Genomic DNA, 18,076 nt, shown 5'->3' with positions numbered 1-18,076 from the left:
TCACACACACATCACACACACATCACACATACACACACACACATCTCACACATCACACACACACACACACATCACACACACACATCACACATCACACACACCACACATACACACACACATCACACATCACACATACACACACACACATCTCACACATCACACACACACACACATCACACACATCACACACATCACACATACACACACACACACACATCACACACACACACACACATCACACATACACACACACATCACACACATCACACACACACACACATCACACACACACACACATACACACACACACCACACATACACACACACACATCTCACACATCACACACACACACATCACACACATCACACACACATCACACACACACACACATCACACATACACACACACACATCACACACATCACACATACACACACACACACACACACACACCAGGCTATGTTAGAAGTGAGAAGCTGTTGCAGGAAGCATGGTAGATGAGGGGCTCATACCTGACTCTGCCTGAAGGTTGTTTCAGGTTTACTCTGTAAGGATGTGGTGCCCAGCTCCAGATTCAGGGCCTGTCCCTACACCCCGGCCGCTCTTCTGCTTCCATCTGTTCCATCCACCTGAAATACCACTCCTTCCCTACACCCCAGAGACCTCAGCCCATCAAGATGTCTCTCAGAGAGCTGGGATTGCCTCAGTGGCAGTCTCTAGCTGAGCCCCAGGATCCGTCTCGTCCATCCCCATCCTTGTATTTATTGTGCAGTAGATTCTCACTGGATGCCTGTGAACACACAACAGTGGAGCGAATGAGTGCACTAATGTGTGCGCACAGAGGGTTTGTGTGTGTGTGAACTAGTTATCACTGCACATCAAATTACCCCTCAACTCAGAGGCTTAAATCAACAGTGATTACGTATTCTCTCACAGTTTTTATGAGTCAGGAATTCAGACAGGGCCTGGCAGGATCAGTGCCTATTCCAGAATGTCCGGCCCTCAGCCGGAAGACTTGAAAGCTGGGACCTAGAATCATTTAAAGTGGGGCTGGCAAATTACGGCCTGGAGCCAGATACGGCCTGCCACCTGCTTTTGTAAATAAAGTTTTCTGTCACACCACTACACCCAGTCATCTCTGGGGACATTTGCACTACATAGGTCAATTTACAAATAGAAAGTGGAAGAGATCCAGGAGGCAAGCCTAAAATACTTATTTTCTCTGCCCTTTTGTAGCGGACGTTTGCCAACCCCTGGGCGATTTGTTCAGGTGGTGGGTAGTTGATGAGCTAGCTTCTTTGTGTAGCCTGGGCTTCCTCACAGCATGGTGACTGAGTTCCAAAGACATGTCTTGAAAGAGTATGCCCTGTAGACCTAGCAGGCTCTTGTAACCAGTGACTGAATCTGTGAGGAATGCACCAGAGTAGTGTGACTAGAGAAGCAGAGGAGCCTGCTCTCAGAGGATGCCAAGCCTTGTGGGCAACATCCAGGAAGTTGGCTTGGAGGTGGCTCTAAGTGGAAGCAGTGTGTACATCAAGTTAGAACCTGTAGTATTTCTGCAGCCTTGGAGTATTATACCAGGGGTAGCTGGGACTAGGCCGAAGTCTCCCTAACCAGCAGGCTGAGCAGCTGAGACTTCATCCTGAGCGACCTGGGACTTGTTGAAGGTCTTCCTCAGGGGAGCAGCAGGGCTGCTATAGAAACACCTCTGACTGCTTGTGTGGAGACTGGACTGATGGGGAAGAAATCGGAACAGGGCACTTAGGCGATAGGGAAGTGGCACTGGGGACAGAGGCTCAAGCTGAAGGTGGCTAAGGCAGACGGGTTTCAGCTTGAGCCCACAAAGGTGGTTCTGTGGCTGCTGCCACAGAGGATGTCCAAGTGGCAGTAGGCTTGCGGATCTAGACCTTCGTGCTGACCTCAGCGGTGAAGCCATCGGTGAGTTGGTGCCAAGGATCATGCAGTGGTCAAAGCCCAGAATGGGCAGCCTCTCCGAGGATGGGTAGAAAGGGAAAAAGGAACCCACGGAGGCAGGATGCTGCAGTGTTAGGAGAGAATGTATGCAGAGGTGCCAGGCAGGACGGGGCCCTGTCTCGTCTCGGGTGCTAGGGTAGTATGATACTGAGAAGGGAGCGCCAGTAGCTTTGCTGAGGGAGATCTTGGGTTGTAGGACCCAGCCGGCGCATTTCCGGCAGAATACCCAGCAGAAGTATTTCCGTAGGTTGAAGAGCAGCAAAGGTGACATTCAGAGCCTATTCAAATGTCAGTGTGTGCAGGATACCATGGGTACATGGCATCCTCGACAAGAGATGGTGTGAGGATAAAAGGTTTTTCATTTCCAGTGTGGAGACCGTCTGAAAATAGCCATGGTCAGATTTTGAGGGGCTGAAGGCTGGATTCAAGAGGTCACTCTGCTGGGACCTGTGGTGTGGGGGAGCACTCACCCCCGCAGTGGGACAGCTGTGTTACTGGAAGACAAGGGGGCTGGTAATGGGACCTACCCTGTACTTCCTGGGCCGTCTGTGTCCCTTCCTCTTGCCCTTCATCCACACCGCTGCAGTGTCCCGCTGCAGGACCAGGGGACCGGAAGAGGGTCCCTGAGCTCTGCCCCCTCCTGCAGTGTCCCGCTGCAGGACCAGGGGACCGGAAGAGGGTCCCTGAGCTCTGCCCCCTCCTGCAGTGTCCCGCTGCAGAACCAGGGGACCGGAAGAGGGTCCCTGAGCTCTGCCCCCTCCCCACTGTTTCTTGGTTTGTTTTCTCTGCAGGTTCCAGTGCCCCCAGTTGCCCGAATATCTCAAGTTAGTTTTCAAAGTTCCCATGTTTGGGGACACTTTGGCTTCAGTGTCTGTCTCCACTCTTCTGCTCTCTCACCTATCCCGCTATCCTCCACCTCCCTCCCTCCCTCCCTTCCTCCCCCTCCCTTTCCTCTGTTTCTTCTCTCCCTCCCCTCCCCTGCCCACTTTGTTTCCCCCAGTCTCTTCTCTCCCACCCTGTCTCCTTGTCCCTCTAGTCTCTGTCTGCCACCATTCTGGTGACCCTGCGTCCTGTTCCCTTCTCTCCCCACTTCTGTGTCTCTGCCATTGTCCTGGTACTCCATGACCATTGTGTCCGCGCACTCGGGTGCCTGGGATGACAGGGTCACCCAGTCTCGCGGGGTGACTGGCATCGATGAGGGGTGGGGGGTCTGTCTGAGACAGGGGTGGTGAGAGCCCAGCTCCAGCCTGTCTACTGCGCACACTTCCCTGACCGTCTCGGGGGAGACCTGCCAGGCAGAGAGCCCTGTTGTCCCTGTGTGCCGCACCAGATCACCTGGACGTGCTTCCGTGTGCTCACCGTACACGCACCCCCCCCAACCCACCCCCACCCCGGCTTCCCCAGCCACTGTGTGTTCTCCCGTCCCTGTCGCCGCATGTGCTGATGTCTCTCCATGCCACCAGTGCCGACTACTCCATGATCACACGTGTTCACATACATGCCCTGGGCTGTCTCTGCCACCCTGTCCGGAACTCACACTGATTCTACCTGTGTGTGTGCTCCACCTCCCCCAGGTATGCGAGACCACCCGCCCATTCCCATCACCGACCTGGCAGACAATATTGAGCGCCTCAAAGCCAACGATGGGCTCAAGTTCTCCCAGGAGTACGAGGTGAGACACCTGCCACCCCCACCATGCAGCCCTGGTCTTCCTGTCAGTTTTTGTCTTGTTCTGGGTCCCAGCTCCGGCTAGGAAGAATGTAGGCTTTCCTGGAATAGCCAGGGGGGGTCAGTAACCAAGTTCAGCTAGGGAGCTTGCCTCCTTAGGTGTTAGGCCCAGCCCACAGGCTCGCTACAGCCCTCTGGTGGTCACCCCTGGAAATGCTTCAGAAGGCTCTGCAAGGTGACCAGGCAAATGTCCCCATGCCAGCAGAACCAGACATTGATCTTAGTAACAACAACCACAATAGCTAGTCTCTAACAAGAGTAGGTCAGCACTGACCAGTCACTGGGCATCCTCCTCCTGCTTGCTTCCCCAGGGCCCAGTGAAATGGTTCTGAGTTTTCTTACGTCCTGAGAAGCAGGACTCGGACAGGGGAGTGAGTTGCCCAGAGTCAAACAGTTGAGGAATAGTGGAGCCAAGATCCCAACCTGGACCTGCCCTGGGCCTGGCCTCCTGACCATACCATCCACACCTCAGGCTTGGAGAAGTGTTACTGCGTTTCCCCATGGTGACCACTGCCAGTAAAGGGCAGGAAGGCTATCCTCAGCCTGGCTTCTGTCCGTGTTTGTTACTAAGCTGCCGACCCACCTGTGATTGTGTGCGCACTCAGGAAATGCACGTAGATGGGGAGTCAGGAAGCCCTCTAAGTGTTCACCTCATTGGCCATGACTTGTGTGCTAGGAGCTCAGATTTCAGGGTCAGTGAGCTTCTACACCCCCCCACCCCCCCCATCCCACCCACACAGCTCTTTGTCAGGGATAACTGAGTGTCTCCGGGCCATCCAGGCAGCAGCTTCATAAGGAAGGGAGTGAGGAGGAGGCGCCCACTTTCTTGGGGAAGCAGGTGGAGATGGCTTTCTGATGTGTCTACCACTCTTTCTCCAGCTTAGCATAGGCCTCAGAAGATGATTGATGGATACATGATGGAGGAGTTGGTTCAGCTGGACCCAGGAGTTTGCTCTTTAAGTCAGGTGTCCACTCTGAGTTATGTTTGGGAGACATCCCCAGGTAGTGGAATTGCCCTTCTAAAGGCCATGGGCCAGGTAGCTCCCAAGGGCAATAGGCCAGGCTTCCAAAAAAGAAAATAGAGCTTGGCAGGTAGATGGATGAGCATCTCACTGGACAGCAACTGTACCCACTGTAGAGTGCCCACTGACTGCCCTGCGGTGACCCTACTGCAGTGACAGTGTGTAAGCCAGGCATCCTGCATTCAGCTTGGCTTCTAGCCAAGAAGGCCTTTCTTGTTTCTCACCAGTATTCATCCTTGTCCTGCCCCACACCTACCCATCCTTCCAGTGACACTGCCCATTTTGGCTCCCAGGGCCACCTACTGCCTATTCCTCATATCTGAGCTTGCTTTTTTTTTTTTTAATGTGCATTAGTGCAAGGGTGTCAGATGCCCTGGAACTGGAGTTACAGACAGTGAGCTGTCATGTGGATGCTAGGAATTGAATCCGGGTCCTCTGGAAGAGCAGCCAGTGCTTTTAACCCCTGAGCCATCTCTCCAGCCCCCTGAGCTTTCTTTAAAGGACCTTCTTTGTCCTAGAAGCTTTCCCTGCCTCCCCAAATCTATCATGGACTCTGCCGTAACTCTCCTTCACAGTCTGTTAGTCATTTGCGATACTGTTGCTATAGCATCTTAACTGTGCCAATCCCTGTGCTGGATGCTGGGCACAGCGACAAATGGCCTTGGGACGTAGTCACTGAGAAACACGGGCGGTAATCAATGCTGAATGTGTGGTTCTGACAATATATACCGAAAGTATAGCGAACATGACGGTGGGTGTGTCCCAGGGGTGGAGTCTCACAGAAGTGGTGAGCCAGTCTCCTTGGAGAATAATGAGGCTGGGACCAAAATGGAGGAGACTTTGTGCTATGGGTGTCGATTCTGTCCATCTGCAAAATAAGGATAATAACCAAGCCTGGCTTGAGTAAAGAGATGCAGAAATGTACGTGGCTGCTTAGAACAATGCTGGACACACCCTGAGTTCCCACAGAGATGTAGCTGTTAGCAGTTTTGTGCCCTGAGCCAGTCAAGAGCATGGGAGGCTTTTAAGCAGGAAATTGATACCCAGATCTGCGTTGGGTTGTTTTTTTTTTTTTTTTTTTTTTGAAGGACTGTTCTTGATGAAGGACAGAGTGGGTTGGAGTAGGGCAAGAGAAGAGGTGTGGGGGTGCCAAGCAGAGCGGGTGCCTCGCTGAGGGCAGCGGCCACAGGTGTGGATAGCAGAGGAAGGGAATATGGTGATGTGGTAAGCTGTGGGAGGCGCCTTGGAGAATTTCGAGGTGGGCTGCAGACGTTGGCTAGACTTCCTGGGTAAGTGGGTGATGCTGCTGTCCACCAAAAGGGAGTCTCACAGCAGAGCCTGCTTTGAAAGGAAACTGTGTTGGCCTTTGAAAGAACTGAGGTAGCCGTAAGACTTGTACATGGAGATGTCAGGGGGTGCAGCTCTGGCATCTGAGCATAAAAATCCTATGAACGGGGGCGGGAGGGGGGGTGCAGGGCGGGGCTCAGTCAGGGAAGTACGGACAAAGGTCCTGATCAACCCCCAGAACCCATACAAACATGGCAGGTATGAATGTGTAAAATGTGCACTTGTAGTCCCAGTATGGGGAAGTAGAGTCAGAGCATCCATGGTACTCACTGGCTAGCCAGCCTGGCCTAGTTGGTAAGCTGTAGGCCACTGAGAGATCCTAGTTCAAAGAAAGTGGAAGCTGTTACTAAGTGTGTCCTCCAGTCTGTCCACCATAGAGAATATAAAAACATCTTGTGAATGGGCTGTGGACGTAACTAATTTGGTAGAGTTCTTGCCTAGTGTTTGCAAAGCCCTGGGTTTAACCTCCAGCACCACATAACTGGGGTAGCGCACACGCTGCAATCCCACTGCTCACAACGTGGAAGCAGAAGATGAGAAGTTCAGGGTCATCCTTAGCTACAGCAAATTCAAGACTAGCTGGGTGTGCATAAGACCCTGTCCAAAAAAAAAAAAAAGCACTTCATGAGCAGTGAAGGTGAACCAGGAGAGGATGCAGAGAAAGGACTTGGAAGAGGCTGTGGAGGAGCCTAGGCCCTGCAGGGAGGGCAGGGCAAGGGGATGGGTGGAGGAGGAAAAGCCAGAGTTGTGGAAGAGAGCTGGGCAGCATGGTGCGTGGATCTGGAACCTGGGGCAGTTGCCAGCGGGTCCCAGGTGGCCGCAATGGCTTTCATCGTGCCTGCTTATTTCATAGTAGGGTGCAGGGGCCTGTCCCACGCCCCACCCCATCCTCAACCACTCTGCTCAACCACTCTGCCTGACAAGGGGATCTGGTACCAAGTTGAGTCCTCAGTTTGCCGCTTTCTGGACTTGGGATGTGTCAGCTCTGCGACTGGGGACTAGAGGGGGTTACTCAGCTGCAGCCACACCATAGGTAGGCCTCCTTCGATTGGTCCTCACCCTACCTGTTTCTTCTGTTTCTGGCAGTCCATTGACCCTGGACAGCAGTTCACGTGGGAGAACTCCAACTCGGAGGTGAACAAGCCCAAGAACCGCTATGCAAATGTCATCGCCTATGACCATTCTCGAGTCCTCCTCACCTCCATTGATGGTGAGCACGGGGCAGCTTGCTCTCTTGCCCCCCTTGCTCTGAGGCACAGTGGGTTGGCCCGGGGCTCCTGGGTTAATGCTCTTGAATGCCCTGCCGTCTTTAGGTGTTCCTGGGAGTGATTACATCAATGCCAACTACATCGATGGCTACCGCAAACAGAATGCCTACATCGCCACACAGGGCCCGCTGCCTGAGACCATGGGCGACTTCTGGCGGATGGTGTGGGAACAGCGAACAGCCACAGTGGTCATGATGACCAGGCTGGAGGAGAAATCCCGGGTGAGGGAGTGGATGGGAAGTGACTCCGGGATGCTGGGTACCACCACCTTCTGTGAAATTTTTCCAGGGATTCCAAGGGTGATGGTTTTCCTGGAGTATTGTCTCATTCCCTAGATACTGAGGAACGGCTGCGATGTAGTGTAGCATGTTTCCCAGGTGTTTATGGGTTCCCGGGATGTTAATATGTTTCACCAAATGCTGTCATTTTCTGGAATGTTCATGTGTCCCCCAGTTGCTGGCATGTTCCTGGGGTGTTCACATGTTCCCCAGATGCCAGAGTGTTCCTGGGGCATTCACACATCTAAGTTAATTAGTGGAAGGAGCTGCTGATGTCTGCTTTTGCACTCCGAAGCATTGACTGGAACATAAAATTTACAGAGCTTGAAAATGGGGCATAAACGTTATGGGTAAATTTGGCAGAAAATGTGCCTGGTGCTATCTGGTGTTGAATAAATAATTTTCAATTATGGCCCTCCTTCAACCAGCGAGGGCAGGGGTGGTGGTGCCTTGGTGTGATGTGGCTTGGTAAGGAAGAAGGGGGGAGAGTTCAGGGCTGGGCCCTCTGTAGCCAGGGGAGCTGGACTTTCCACTCTGCTTCTGCCAGTTCAAGCCTTCGGGCATCCTATAACACGGTCGCCTCTGCCTTACCCCCTGTCCTGCCCATCCCCCTCCAGGTGAAGTGTGATCAGTATTGGCCAGCCCGGGGCACTGAGACCTATGGCCTCATTCAGGTGACTCTGGTGGACACTGTGGAGCTGGCCACGTACACCATGCGCACCTTCGCGCTCCATAAGGTATGGCCCCGAGTGCACTAGCACTCACCCACCGCTTAGATTGTAGGGATAGTGGCCTGAGTGTGATGAGCTGGTCAGGGCCTGGGGGACCTGCGGGGTTGTGACAGCCTGTGTTATGTGACTTCTGAATTACCACCTGAGGGTGGGGGGTCTGGCCCCTTCCCTGGGTCTGTGGCAAGCAAACCCCAAGCCTCCTCATCTCTGTTGACTCGGTTCCCCCAGAGTGGCTCCAGTGAGAAGCGTGAGCTGCGTCAGTTCCAGTTCATGGCTTGGCCAGACCATGGGGTGCCTGAGTACCCGACTCCCATCTTGGCCTTCCTGAGACGAGTCAAAGCCTGCAACCCACTAGATGCAGGACCCATGGTGGTGCACTGCAGGTGAGGGAGTACTGAGCTGCCGGTGGGGTGGGACGGGAAACCGAGACCGCCGCCCCAAGCCGCTCCCTTGTCCTCAGTGCTGGTGTGGGCCGCACGGGCTGCTTTATTGTCATCGACGCGATGCTGGAGCGGATGAAGCACGAGAAGACGGTTGACATCTATGGCCACGTGACGTGCATGCGCTCACAAAGGAACTACATGGTGCAGACCGAGGACCAGTATGTGTTCATCCACGAGGCACTGCTGGAGGCTGCCATGTGCGGACACACCGAGGTGCCTGCTCGCAACCTCTATGCCCACATCCAGAAGCTAGGCCAAGTGCCTCCTGGGGAGAGTGTGACTGCCATGGAGCTTGAGTTCAAGGTGGGACTCCAGTGGGGCCGCTTGACTCCAGGGTCCTGGGCTGGGTCCCCGGAAGGCCTCCTGGCAGGAAGCCAGGCCTGACAAAACCTTCGTCTTCACAGTTACTGGCCAACTCCAAGGCCCACACATCTCGCTTCATTAGTGCCAACCTGCCTTGCAACAAGTTCAAAAACCGCCTGGTGAACATCATGCCCTACGAGCTGACCCGAGTATGTCTGCAGCCCATCCGTGGTGTGGAAGGCTCGGACTACATCAATGCCAGCTTTCTAGATGGCTACAGGTCCGAATGCTTCTCCCTCTCCTACCATGCCTTGTGGTACCTCGGTCTGCTCCTGGTTGTGGGGAGTAGGGGCTCCCAGAACAGTGAGCTGGATACCCAAGTGAGGGCTTCCTAGAGGAGGGCTGCTCTGTGAGCAGGGTCCTAAGGATCTAGGCAGCGTCGGGATGGGTGTGGGCAGCAGCACCTCCAGCATGTCGAGTCTTATGTCACCCAGACAGCAGAAGGCCTACATAGCTACGCAGGGGCCTCTGGCAGAGAGCACCGAGGACTTCTGGCGCATGTTATGGGAGCACAATTCCACCATCATCGTCATGCTGACCAAGCTTCGGGAGATGGGCAGGGTGAGCCCACCCCTTCCCCTAGGGCCCCTCTCATACCAGGGAGGACACCAGCCACCATTGGGAAGGGCGCTCCTTTTGTGAAACTGCTCTCATACCCCAGCTTCCCATCAGTATAGCCTTGGGCTCTCTTACCAACACCCGAGGCCTCCTATCCCAAAGTCCTCAGAAGCCTGGCACTCTCTTTCCCGGCCTTCCCACTTAACCACGGGGGGTGCCCACTGTTCTCTCCGCAGGAGAAGTGTCACCAGTACTGGCCAGCCGAGCGCTCTGCTCGCTATCAATACTTTGTTGTTGATCCAATGGCTGAGTACAACATGCCCCAGTATATCCTCCGTGAATTCAAGGTCACAGATGCCCGGGTGAGTGTTGGCCGGAGAAAATGCACACAGGCATGTACCTCACACTACCTGAGCATGTGGGTGGAGTCCTTGGGAGTGCATCCCTGTGTTGTTATGCTCCTGGCCTAGAGGGCTTACTGCCTGAAGTACAAACCTTCATTCTGGCCCCTGGCCATCTCTCCCAGGATGGGCAGTCAAGGACAATCCGACAGTTCCAGTTTACAGACTGGCCAGAACAAGGAGTGCCCAAAACGGGTGAAGGCTTCATCGACTTCATCGGGCAGGTGCACAAGACGAAGGAGCAATTTGGCCAGGATGGGCCCATCACAGTGCATTGCAGGTGAGGTAGTCCCCACGGAGGGCCGGGGTGGAGGGTAGTCCTGAGGGCCTGGGCAGCCCCCCTTCTGAGGTGAACAGGACTCCTGACACAGCCATTCTCTGAGCAGTGCTGGCGTGGGTCGCACGGGAGTGTTCATCACTCTGAGCATCGCCCTGGAGCGCATGCGGTACGAGGGTGTGGTTGACATGTTCCAGACCGTGAAGACCCTCCGCACACAGCGCCCTGCAATGGTGCAGACAGAGGTATGCAGACCAGTGCGTGGGACCCAAGGGTCTGTGTGCCTACAGCACCCCTCCAACCCTCCGCTGCACCTGCAGCTGGCCCACGTGCATTTGTTCATGCTGCAGCCGTGTGGCATAACTTGTCCTGCCTGACCTGCGTCGGAGAGGAGAGTGAGCTGGGTTCATTCAGTAGCTCTGTCCTGTGCTCTGGTGTCATACTGCCTTCTGGGTCAGGGTTGGACACAGCAGTCTGTGTAAGACGCATAAGTCTGGGTGCGGACAAATGATGGTTGGAGTAGTTAGAGGTTAATACAGGCCGGGGAGAGGGAAAGGGGGGAGATGGGCCCTGAGAGGCTTTTTTTTCCCTTCTCTCTGGAGAGTACCTGGTCAGCTCTCTGTGAGTTCAGCATCTGTTCTCTGCCAGTTCTGTAGCCACTGGCTCCAGCCTGAGTACCCTCCCCTCTGTCCACACTGACCAGCCTTGTCTTCGCAGGACCAATACCAGCTGTGCTACCGTGCGGCCCTGGAATACCTCGGCAGCTTCGACCACTATGCAACGTAACCGCTGCTCCCCTCTCCTCCGCTGCTCCCCCGAGGGGCTCCGGGGGGAGACCCAGCTCCTCTGAGCCATACCGACCATCGTCCAGCCCTCCTGCACGGATGCTGTCGCCCGCAGAGCACAGCCCACTGGGATCACAGCATTTCGGGAACATTGCCACACCAGTCAGAGAGCCCGGGACACCTGGGCGAAGTAGGCGGACTGGCAGCCTGGCTCTGGGCCCTCGTCCACCGGGCCCAAGTGGAGCCCCGCTTCAAGCTCTCTGTTCAGCTCCGCGTTTCTCATGCTTCTCATGGGGTGGGGGAGGGGCAAAGCCTCCACTTTTTTAATACATTAGGCGGGGTAAACTGAGGGATCCTAGCCTCTTCCCTCCAACTTTCCTTTTGCAAATCTGTCACCGCAGATGGGCTGCTGTGGGAGTCGGGGCTTATTTTGATTTCCTTTTTGAGTTCACGTTGGATCCTTTCTTGTACGACTTAACGCTGAAGGGTGGCACATGCCTTCCTTGTGCAGAGCTAGGGCCCTGCCTGAGCAAGTCGGCTGTGGCCTTGGAGGCAGCACCACACCTGTCCTCCAGCCTTTCAGAGATCCCCTCTTCCAGCCAAATGCAGGGAAACACATTTGTTGTTGTTGTTTTGTTTGAGGTTTTGTTTTTCCTCCAGAGCCTTTTTTTAGGCCCCGCAGACAGTGGTGGGCGGGGAGGCGATAGGAAACACATCTCCAGTGCGCATTTACCGTTCATAGCCCACAACCACAGACGTGTCTGGGGGGGCCTGGCAAGGCATTTCCTCATCACCATCGTGTTTGCAGAGGTTCAAAAAACAAAAATTTAGAAAACCACAAAAATAAAATTTTTTTTAAAAAAAGAAATAAAGATTCATCCCCTGGCCTCTACTTCAAATCCCGAAGTGGGAGGCAACTCGATGTGCCTGGGGCTCGCCATGGGCCCACAGAGTCTCCCCATCATCCCCAGCATTGCAGTGTGGCAGGTGTTTGTAGGCTGTGGCTTCTGGCCACCTCGGTACGTGAATGGCACAGGTGAGGGCTTGTGCCACGCCCCACACCTCAGGGCCAAGCGGGGGCGTGGCCGGCCCTTCAGGTCTAGGCCAGTGGGCCTGGTAGCACATGTCTGTCCTCAGCAGGGGCCAGATGATTTCTCCTGGTTTGCAGCTGTCTTCAGATCCCGCAAGACTCGCTCTTTTCCACTCCAAGTTGCCCTCATAAACCAATGTGGCAAGACTACTGGACTTGTATCCATGGTACTATACTCAGTCTTATTATCTCAGCTTGCTGAGGGGCAGGGAGAGGGCCTCTTCCTCTGGGCAGCACTATCTAGATAGGTAAGTGGGGGCGGGAAAGGGTGCATAGCTGTTTTAGCCTCGGGACTCGAACGCAGACGTCCCCAGATCTAGCTAGGCTAAGTGGAGATCAACAATCCAGGGTTGGTGGTGTTGGATGAAACATTCATTTTTACCTTGTGGATGCCTAGTGCTGTAGAGTTTACTGTTGTACACAGTCTGTTTTCTATTTGTTAAGAAGAACTACAGCATCATTGCATACTTCTTGATGGTAATAAATTTGAATAATCAGATTTCTTACACACCGGGCCTCTGCCTCAGCTCCTTCTGACTTAGTGTGTGGTGTCTAACTTGGTGGCTTGGGTGGGTTCTGAGAGGACAATGTGGCCATCCTGAATGCTTGTGACAGAGGCTCCTGCCATGGCTACCTACCTGAATGGGCTAGGCCTGAGCTGCAGCTGGGAAGAACGCCCAGTGTCCTCATGACCTTCGTCCCTTGCCCTTGTGATGCTGTGTATTGCCAAATGGAGGCTGTAAAGCCCTGCCCCTCATCACCTCCTTCATCTTCTCCCGTGTTCTAAGATCAGTTTTAAATCCCAGGTTGCTGGGTTCCCGCCGCTGCCGCTGATGTAATAAGCCAATCAAACCGAATTAATAAATCCAGGTTTAATGAGCAAAGCAATCCTGGGTGACCCTTGGGAAGGCAGGGAAAGAGTCCACAGAAGGGTCACAGAGGAAGGGTCACATGGCAAATATGGCTACCAGGCCTTAAGTACTCGGGAGCCCCAGGGAGGGCCTTTTGGTAGGCTTTGAGGGGATGGGTTTGTGGAGAGAGATGGGGGAGGGGAGTTGAGGTAGACCTTCCACCAGAACATTCCAGGTTCTTGGTATATGAGTGCCAGGGGCTGAGGTGGAGCTTCCACCAGAACACTAAGGAATGGGATAACCCTGTGGACTTAGGAAATGGCCATGTGGAAGTTGATTAGCGAGACATCTTGTCATTTTTACCATGTGGATATTAGACACCAACAGCAAGACCCTCCGGGCTTGGGGAACATAGTGCAGATTCACTGAGCCCTGCCTGCAGCCTCCACACTGGCCATCAGAAGGTCCTGCCTGACCTCAGACCCAGGGAACTTCAAGTCTCTTGTTTGCAGTAAGAGACTGAAAACAAGGGAAGAGAAATAACCTAAGTCACACACAGCAGAGAGCTGTCACAGACTTGCTGGGGGTGCCCTGAGGTGGCACCTGGCTCTGAGGAAGACCTGGAGGAGGTGACAGCCGGATTCGGTGGTTTTAGGGAGTAGAGGTTAGTTGCAAGAGGTGGAGAGTTCCTAATGGAGGGAATGACCTGTGCCACAGCTCGGAGACCTAAGCCACAGCAAGTGTGACATTCTGAGAAGTGCAGAGTGACCAGGTGGGCTGCAGAGGGGCCATGTGGAGCCAGATCCTTGAACTGATGGTGCAAGGGAGGGATGCAGATGTGCCTGCAGATGTGCCTGCAGATGTGCCTGCAGATGTGCCTGCAGATGCCCTGCCTTGTATTGTCCTGGGTCAGCAGGGAGGAGGCCCTCTGCATATTCCAGGATTAGCAGCGGTCTCCTGGGGGCTGAGTGACCTGGGCCTGAAGTCGGCCCCTCCCACACACCCATTTATCTGTATTTGTCCAGAGAAGGGCAGCCATCATGCCATGATGTCTGATGGAATGAAACTTGAATGATTAGTTGCTAAATCAAAGACTGAGCCGTGAAACAGTGTCGAGGGAAGAGTAAATACCAAGCCTACTCTTGAGAAATGCCAGTATTCAGACCTGCCCCAGGTGGCCTCAGCACTAAGAGCTTTACTGACCTAAACCACGGGGCTCCCCACACATCAGGGGATCCTTTGCTCTTAAGAGCTTCCACCAAAGAGACCACGTGGCAGGTTAAGCACCGGAGATGGGACCCTCCCCACCCGGTGCCTGTTTGAAAGTCTCTGTCCATCCCCAACAGTAGCAGCTCCTCCCTGCTCTGTTGGTTGGTTGGTTTTCTTTTTGAGATGTGGTCTTACTATATAGCTTTGGCTGGACTGCCCTGGAACTCACTCTGTAGACCAGGTTAGCCTCACACTCAGAGATCTGCCTGCCTTTGCCTCCTGAATGCTGGGATTAAAGGTATGTGCCACTATGCCCAGCCATTTTTTTTTTTTTAAGGCATTACCTCATAGTCCAGACTGACCTCAAAATCATAGTTTGGGATGAACTTCTGATCCTCCTGCCTCCGCCTCATAAGTGCCGAGATTACAGGAAGATAGGCATCTCTGACTTCGTGGGTTCTGGGCAAGCACTTGACCAACAGAGCTGTATGCCTCTCCTGCCCTCACAGTCCATGCTTGCCTTCAGGCCTGCCCCTCTTAGGTCTCCCATCGCAGACTTTAGCACCCCAGGCACTAAGTTTTCTAATCAGGCATCTCTCCTTCCTTTACCCCCTCATTCCACCACCAAACCCCGCCCATGTGGCCTCTCACACCTGTGTTCCAAGCCATTCACTAGGGCTTCCAGCTTGAGACAAGACTCTCACTCACCCTATAGCTCAGGCTAGCTCCACATTCAGGTTACAGTACTCTTGCCTCAGCCTCCTAAGCACTGGGATTACAGTCATGAGCCACCATGCCCAACTCGAAGCCATCTTTTCCCACCTGGACTATTGCATGCCTTCTACATGATCTGCCTGTTTGCAGTCCCATCCTAGCCAACTCATTTGCAACACAGCAGCCAGAATGGTCCTTCACACCGGGCAGCTCTGACTAAAGAGACCCAGCATTCAGGATCAGCCTTAAGTCCTTGTTTTTCCAGGCCTGGAGGATCTGGTCTCCATGGCCTAATCTTCTCCCTTTACCCTGTTCCCCAACCACGGTTTTTTTGTTTGTGTTTGCAGTGTTAGAGATGGAACCGGGGCCTTGCATGTCCCAGGCAAACTATTCTAGCCCCAAACCAGTTCTCGGAGTTTTTTGCTTTATCATCCTTTCAACTCTAGACCTTTCTACAAGCATTCTCCCTCACTCTCTACCTGGATAACTCTTATTTCATTTTAATTAAAAACATTTTTTTCAAACAATATGCTGATAACGATACCCCCTCCCCCACCCAAGCCCACCCCCACCTCTCCACCCACCCAACTCCAAGCACTCCCCCCCCCCCCCCCAGACAGGGTTTCTCTGTGTAGTTTTGGATCCTGTCCTGGATCTCGCTCTGTAGACCAGGCTGGCCTCGAACTCAACAGAAATTTGCCTGGCTCTGCCTCCCGAGTGCTGGGATTAAAGGCGTGTGCCCCGCCGCCTGGCTACACTCCTCATTTCTTTAGGTCTCAGCTGAAAATACTTCCTTCAGAAGGCAGCAGTAACTATCCTAAATGAGGCGAGATGGTCCCACTATGCCAGATATCTGGTCTATTGTTTCATGTAATCCTCACAACAAGCTATAAGGTTGCCCCTATTATGCTCATTTTATCTCTTAGAATGTTACATTTCCTTCACTTCTCCAGGAGCTAATGAGAACTTGCCATGTGGCAGTCCCCATCAAGGGTTCAGAGTAAACACATCAGTGAACCCCACAGATGCTGCCTAGAGGCGTGTGTTCTTCAGGGGACAGAGGATGCACATGGAAATTAATGAATAAATGTATTTGTAATGCGTCAGAAGGTGGGAAGTGCCATGGTGGTACAGTAGGAGGAAACCAGGCAGCCTTCATTGAAAGATGGCATATTAGCTACTTTCCTATCCTGTTACCTAAATGCTTCAACTCAAGGGCAGGTGAAGATGGATCAGTGAGTAAGATGGGCCAGTCATAAAGGACCCAAGTGCAAATTCCCAGCATCCATTTATAAAAAAAGCCAGCCATGGCTGTGGATGTCTGTCATTCCAATCCTGGAGGGCAGACATAGACCTCCAGAGCTCCCTGGTCAACCAGCCTAGCCCAAATGGCTTTCAGTTTAGTGAGAGACCCCCTGTCACCGAGTAATAATGAGGAGTGTTAGAAAACTGTATTTGATGATCTTTACATGTGCACACATGAACCCACACACCTACACATCCAACATACCTGCACTACATACACACACAACACATTACCACCACACACAAACTTCAAAAGGAAAGGAAGAATGAATGAACCAAGGAAGGAAAGATTTCTTCTCGGCTGATGGTTTCCGGCTGTCATGGTAGGGCAGCACAGTTTGTCATGGCGGGCCACAAAGTAGAGGGGCTGCTGCCAGCTCTTGCCTTCCTTCCCTTAGTTCAGTCCAGATCTCCACATTCAGGGTGTGTCTTCCCTTCCAGTTAATCTTGTCTGAAAATGCACCTCTCGAGCCAGCCAAGGGGACCACGCAGATTAATCATTAGATTGGATTGGAGGGGACACTTGGGCACTACAGAAGAGTTTGCCAGCCATTTTTGAGATGAGTACCCAGGGTCGAGAGAAATGGTTCAGCAGTTGAGAGCATTTGCTGCTCTTCCAGACGGCCCAGGTTCAGTTCCCATGCCCACATGGTGGCTCATACCCATCTGTGACTTCAGTTTCAGGAGATCTGATGTTCTCTTTTGACTTTCTTTTTTTTTTTTTTTTTTTCTTTCTAAAGATTTATTTATTATGTATACAGTGTTCTGTCTGGAAAGCATGCCTGCATACTAGAAGAGGGCACCAGGTCTCATTACAGATGGTCATGAGCAACCACCATGTGGTTGCTGGGAATTGAACTCAGGACCTCTGGAAGAGCAACCAGTGCTCATAACCTCTGAGCCATCTCTCCAGCCCCTCTTTTGACTTTCGAGGCTAACAGGCATGCAGTAGTACAAGCGGGCAAAGTCCTCCTACACATCTAAGAGGGTGCGCGTGCACACACCTGCTAGGCAAGAGTTCTCTCTCTAAGCTGCTGCACCAGCTCCGTCTTGAAGGGTCCAAATTGAAGGTAAGCCTCCTCTTTGCGCCCAGCTGGTCTGATGGTCGACTTCATATGTCGTTAGCAGATTAATGTCTGTTGACTCCTTGGCTATAAATGTGACAGGTTTAGCAAATTTACTTGACCCCTTGCCTCTACCTTCCTTCTACCTCCTGATTCTGTAAGATACATTACTATTTTTAATTCGTCTTGCGCTCCCTGCATGGCTTTAAATGTGCTAGTTAAGCCTCTGTTTGCTGATTGATCACCTGTGGACGGTCCCTATTGATTACCTCAGGGAAGCTGAGGAAGTCAGTGTGCCTGTCTCCCCCTCCTCCCCTCACTACCTTTTCCTCCCCTGTGATCTCACGTTGTTGGTGTTTATAGCACTTTCTGTTCCGATAATACAATGAAGTCTCTCATTCTAAAAAACTAAAAGCCAGTAAATAGCATTTTAATTGTATGTTTCAAGCATCCATTTCTTTTTTCTTTTTCTTTTTTTTTTTTTTTTTTTTTTTTTCTTTCTCCAGACAGGATTTCTCTGTGTAGTTCGGGCTGTCCTGAAACTCGCTTTTTAGACCAGGCTGGTCTCGAACTCAAAGATCCGCCTGCCTCCGCCTCCCCAGTGCTGAGATTAAAGGCGTGTGCCACCACCATCCGGCTTTGAGCATCCATTTCAAACAAGCCTTCTG

At 52.8% G+C, this 18,076-nt stretch overlaps 1 protein-coding gene across 1 annotated transcript in view; it reads left to right on the top strand.

Moving 5' to 3' along the window:
- Ptprf (protein tyrosine phosphatase receptor type F) overlaps positions 1-12,773 on the top strand; it is an 84,813-nt gene extending 72,040 nt beyond the window's left edge. The window contains exons 22-33 of the mRNA XM_059254847.1: positions 3,549-3,646; positions 7,158-7,281; positions 7,385-7,560; positions 8,235-8,354; positions 8,577-8,731; positions 8,809-9,094; positions 9,196-9,374; positions 9,589-9,715; positions 9,949-10,074; positions 10,239-10,393; positions 10,500-10,635; positions 11,108-12,773. Coding sequence (XP_059110830.1) covers positions 3,549-3,646; positions 7,158-7,281; positions 7,385-7,560; positions 8,235-8,354; positions 8,577-8,731; positions 8,809-9,094; positions 9,196-9,374; positions 9,589-9,715; positions 9,949-10,074; positions 10,239-10,393; positions 10,500-10,635; positions 11,108-11,176 — 1,751 coding nt within the window. The 3' untranslated portion in view covers positions 11,177-12,773. The remainder of the gene's footprint in view (positions 1-3,548; positions 3,647-7,157; positions 7,282-7,384; positions 7,561-8,234; positions 8,355-8,576; positions 8,732-8,808; positions 9,095-9,195; positions 9,375-9,588; positions 9,716-9,948; positions 10,075-10,238; positions 10,394-10,499; positions 10,636-11,107) is intronic.
- The last annotated feature ends 5,303 nt before the right edge of the window (positions 12,774-18,076 follow it).

The sequence above is a fragment of the Peromyscus eremicus genome, chromosome 2, assembly GCF_949786415.1.
Source record: "Peromyscus eremicus chromosome 2, PerEre_H2_v1, whole genome shotgun sequence".
Lineage (NCBI taxonomy): Eukaryota > Metazoa > Chordata > Mammalia > Rodentia > Cricetidae > Peromyscus > Peromyscus eremicus.
This window is presented reverse-complemented; position numbering and strand designations above follow the sequence as displayed.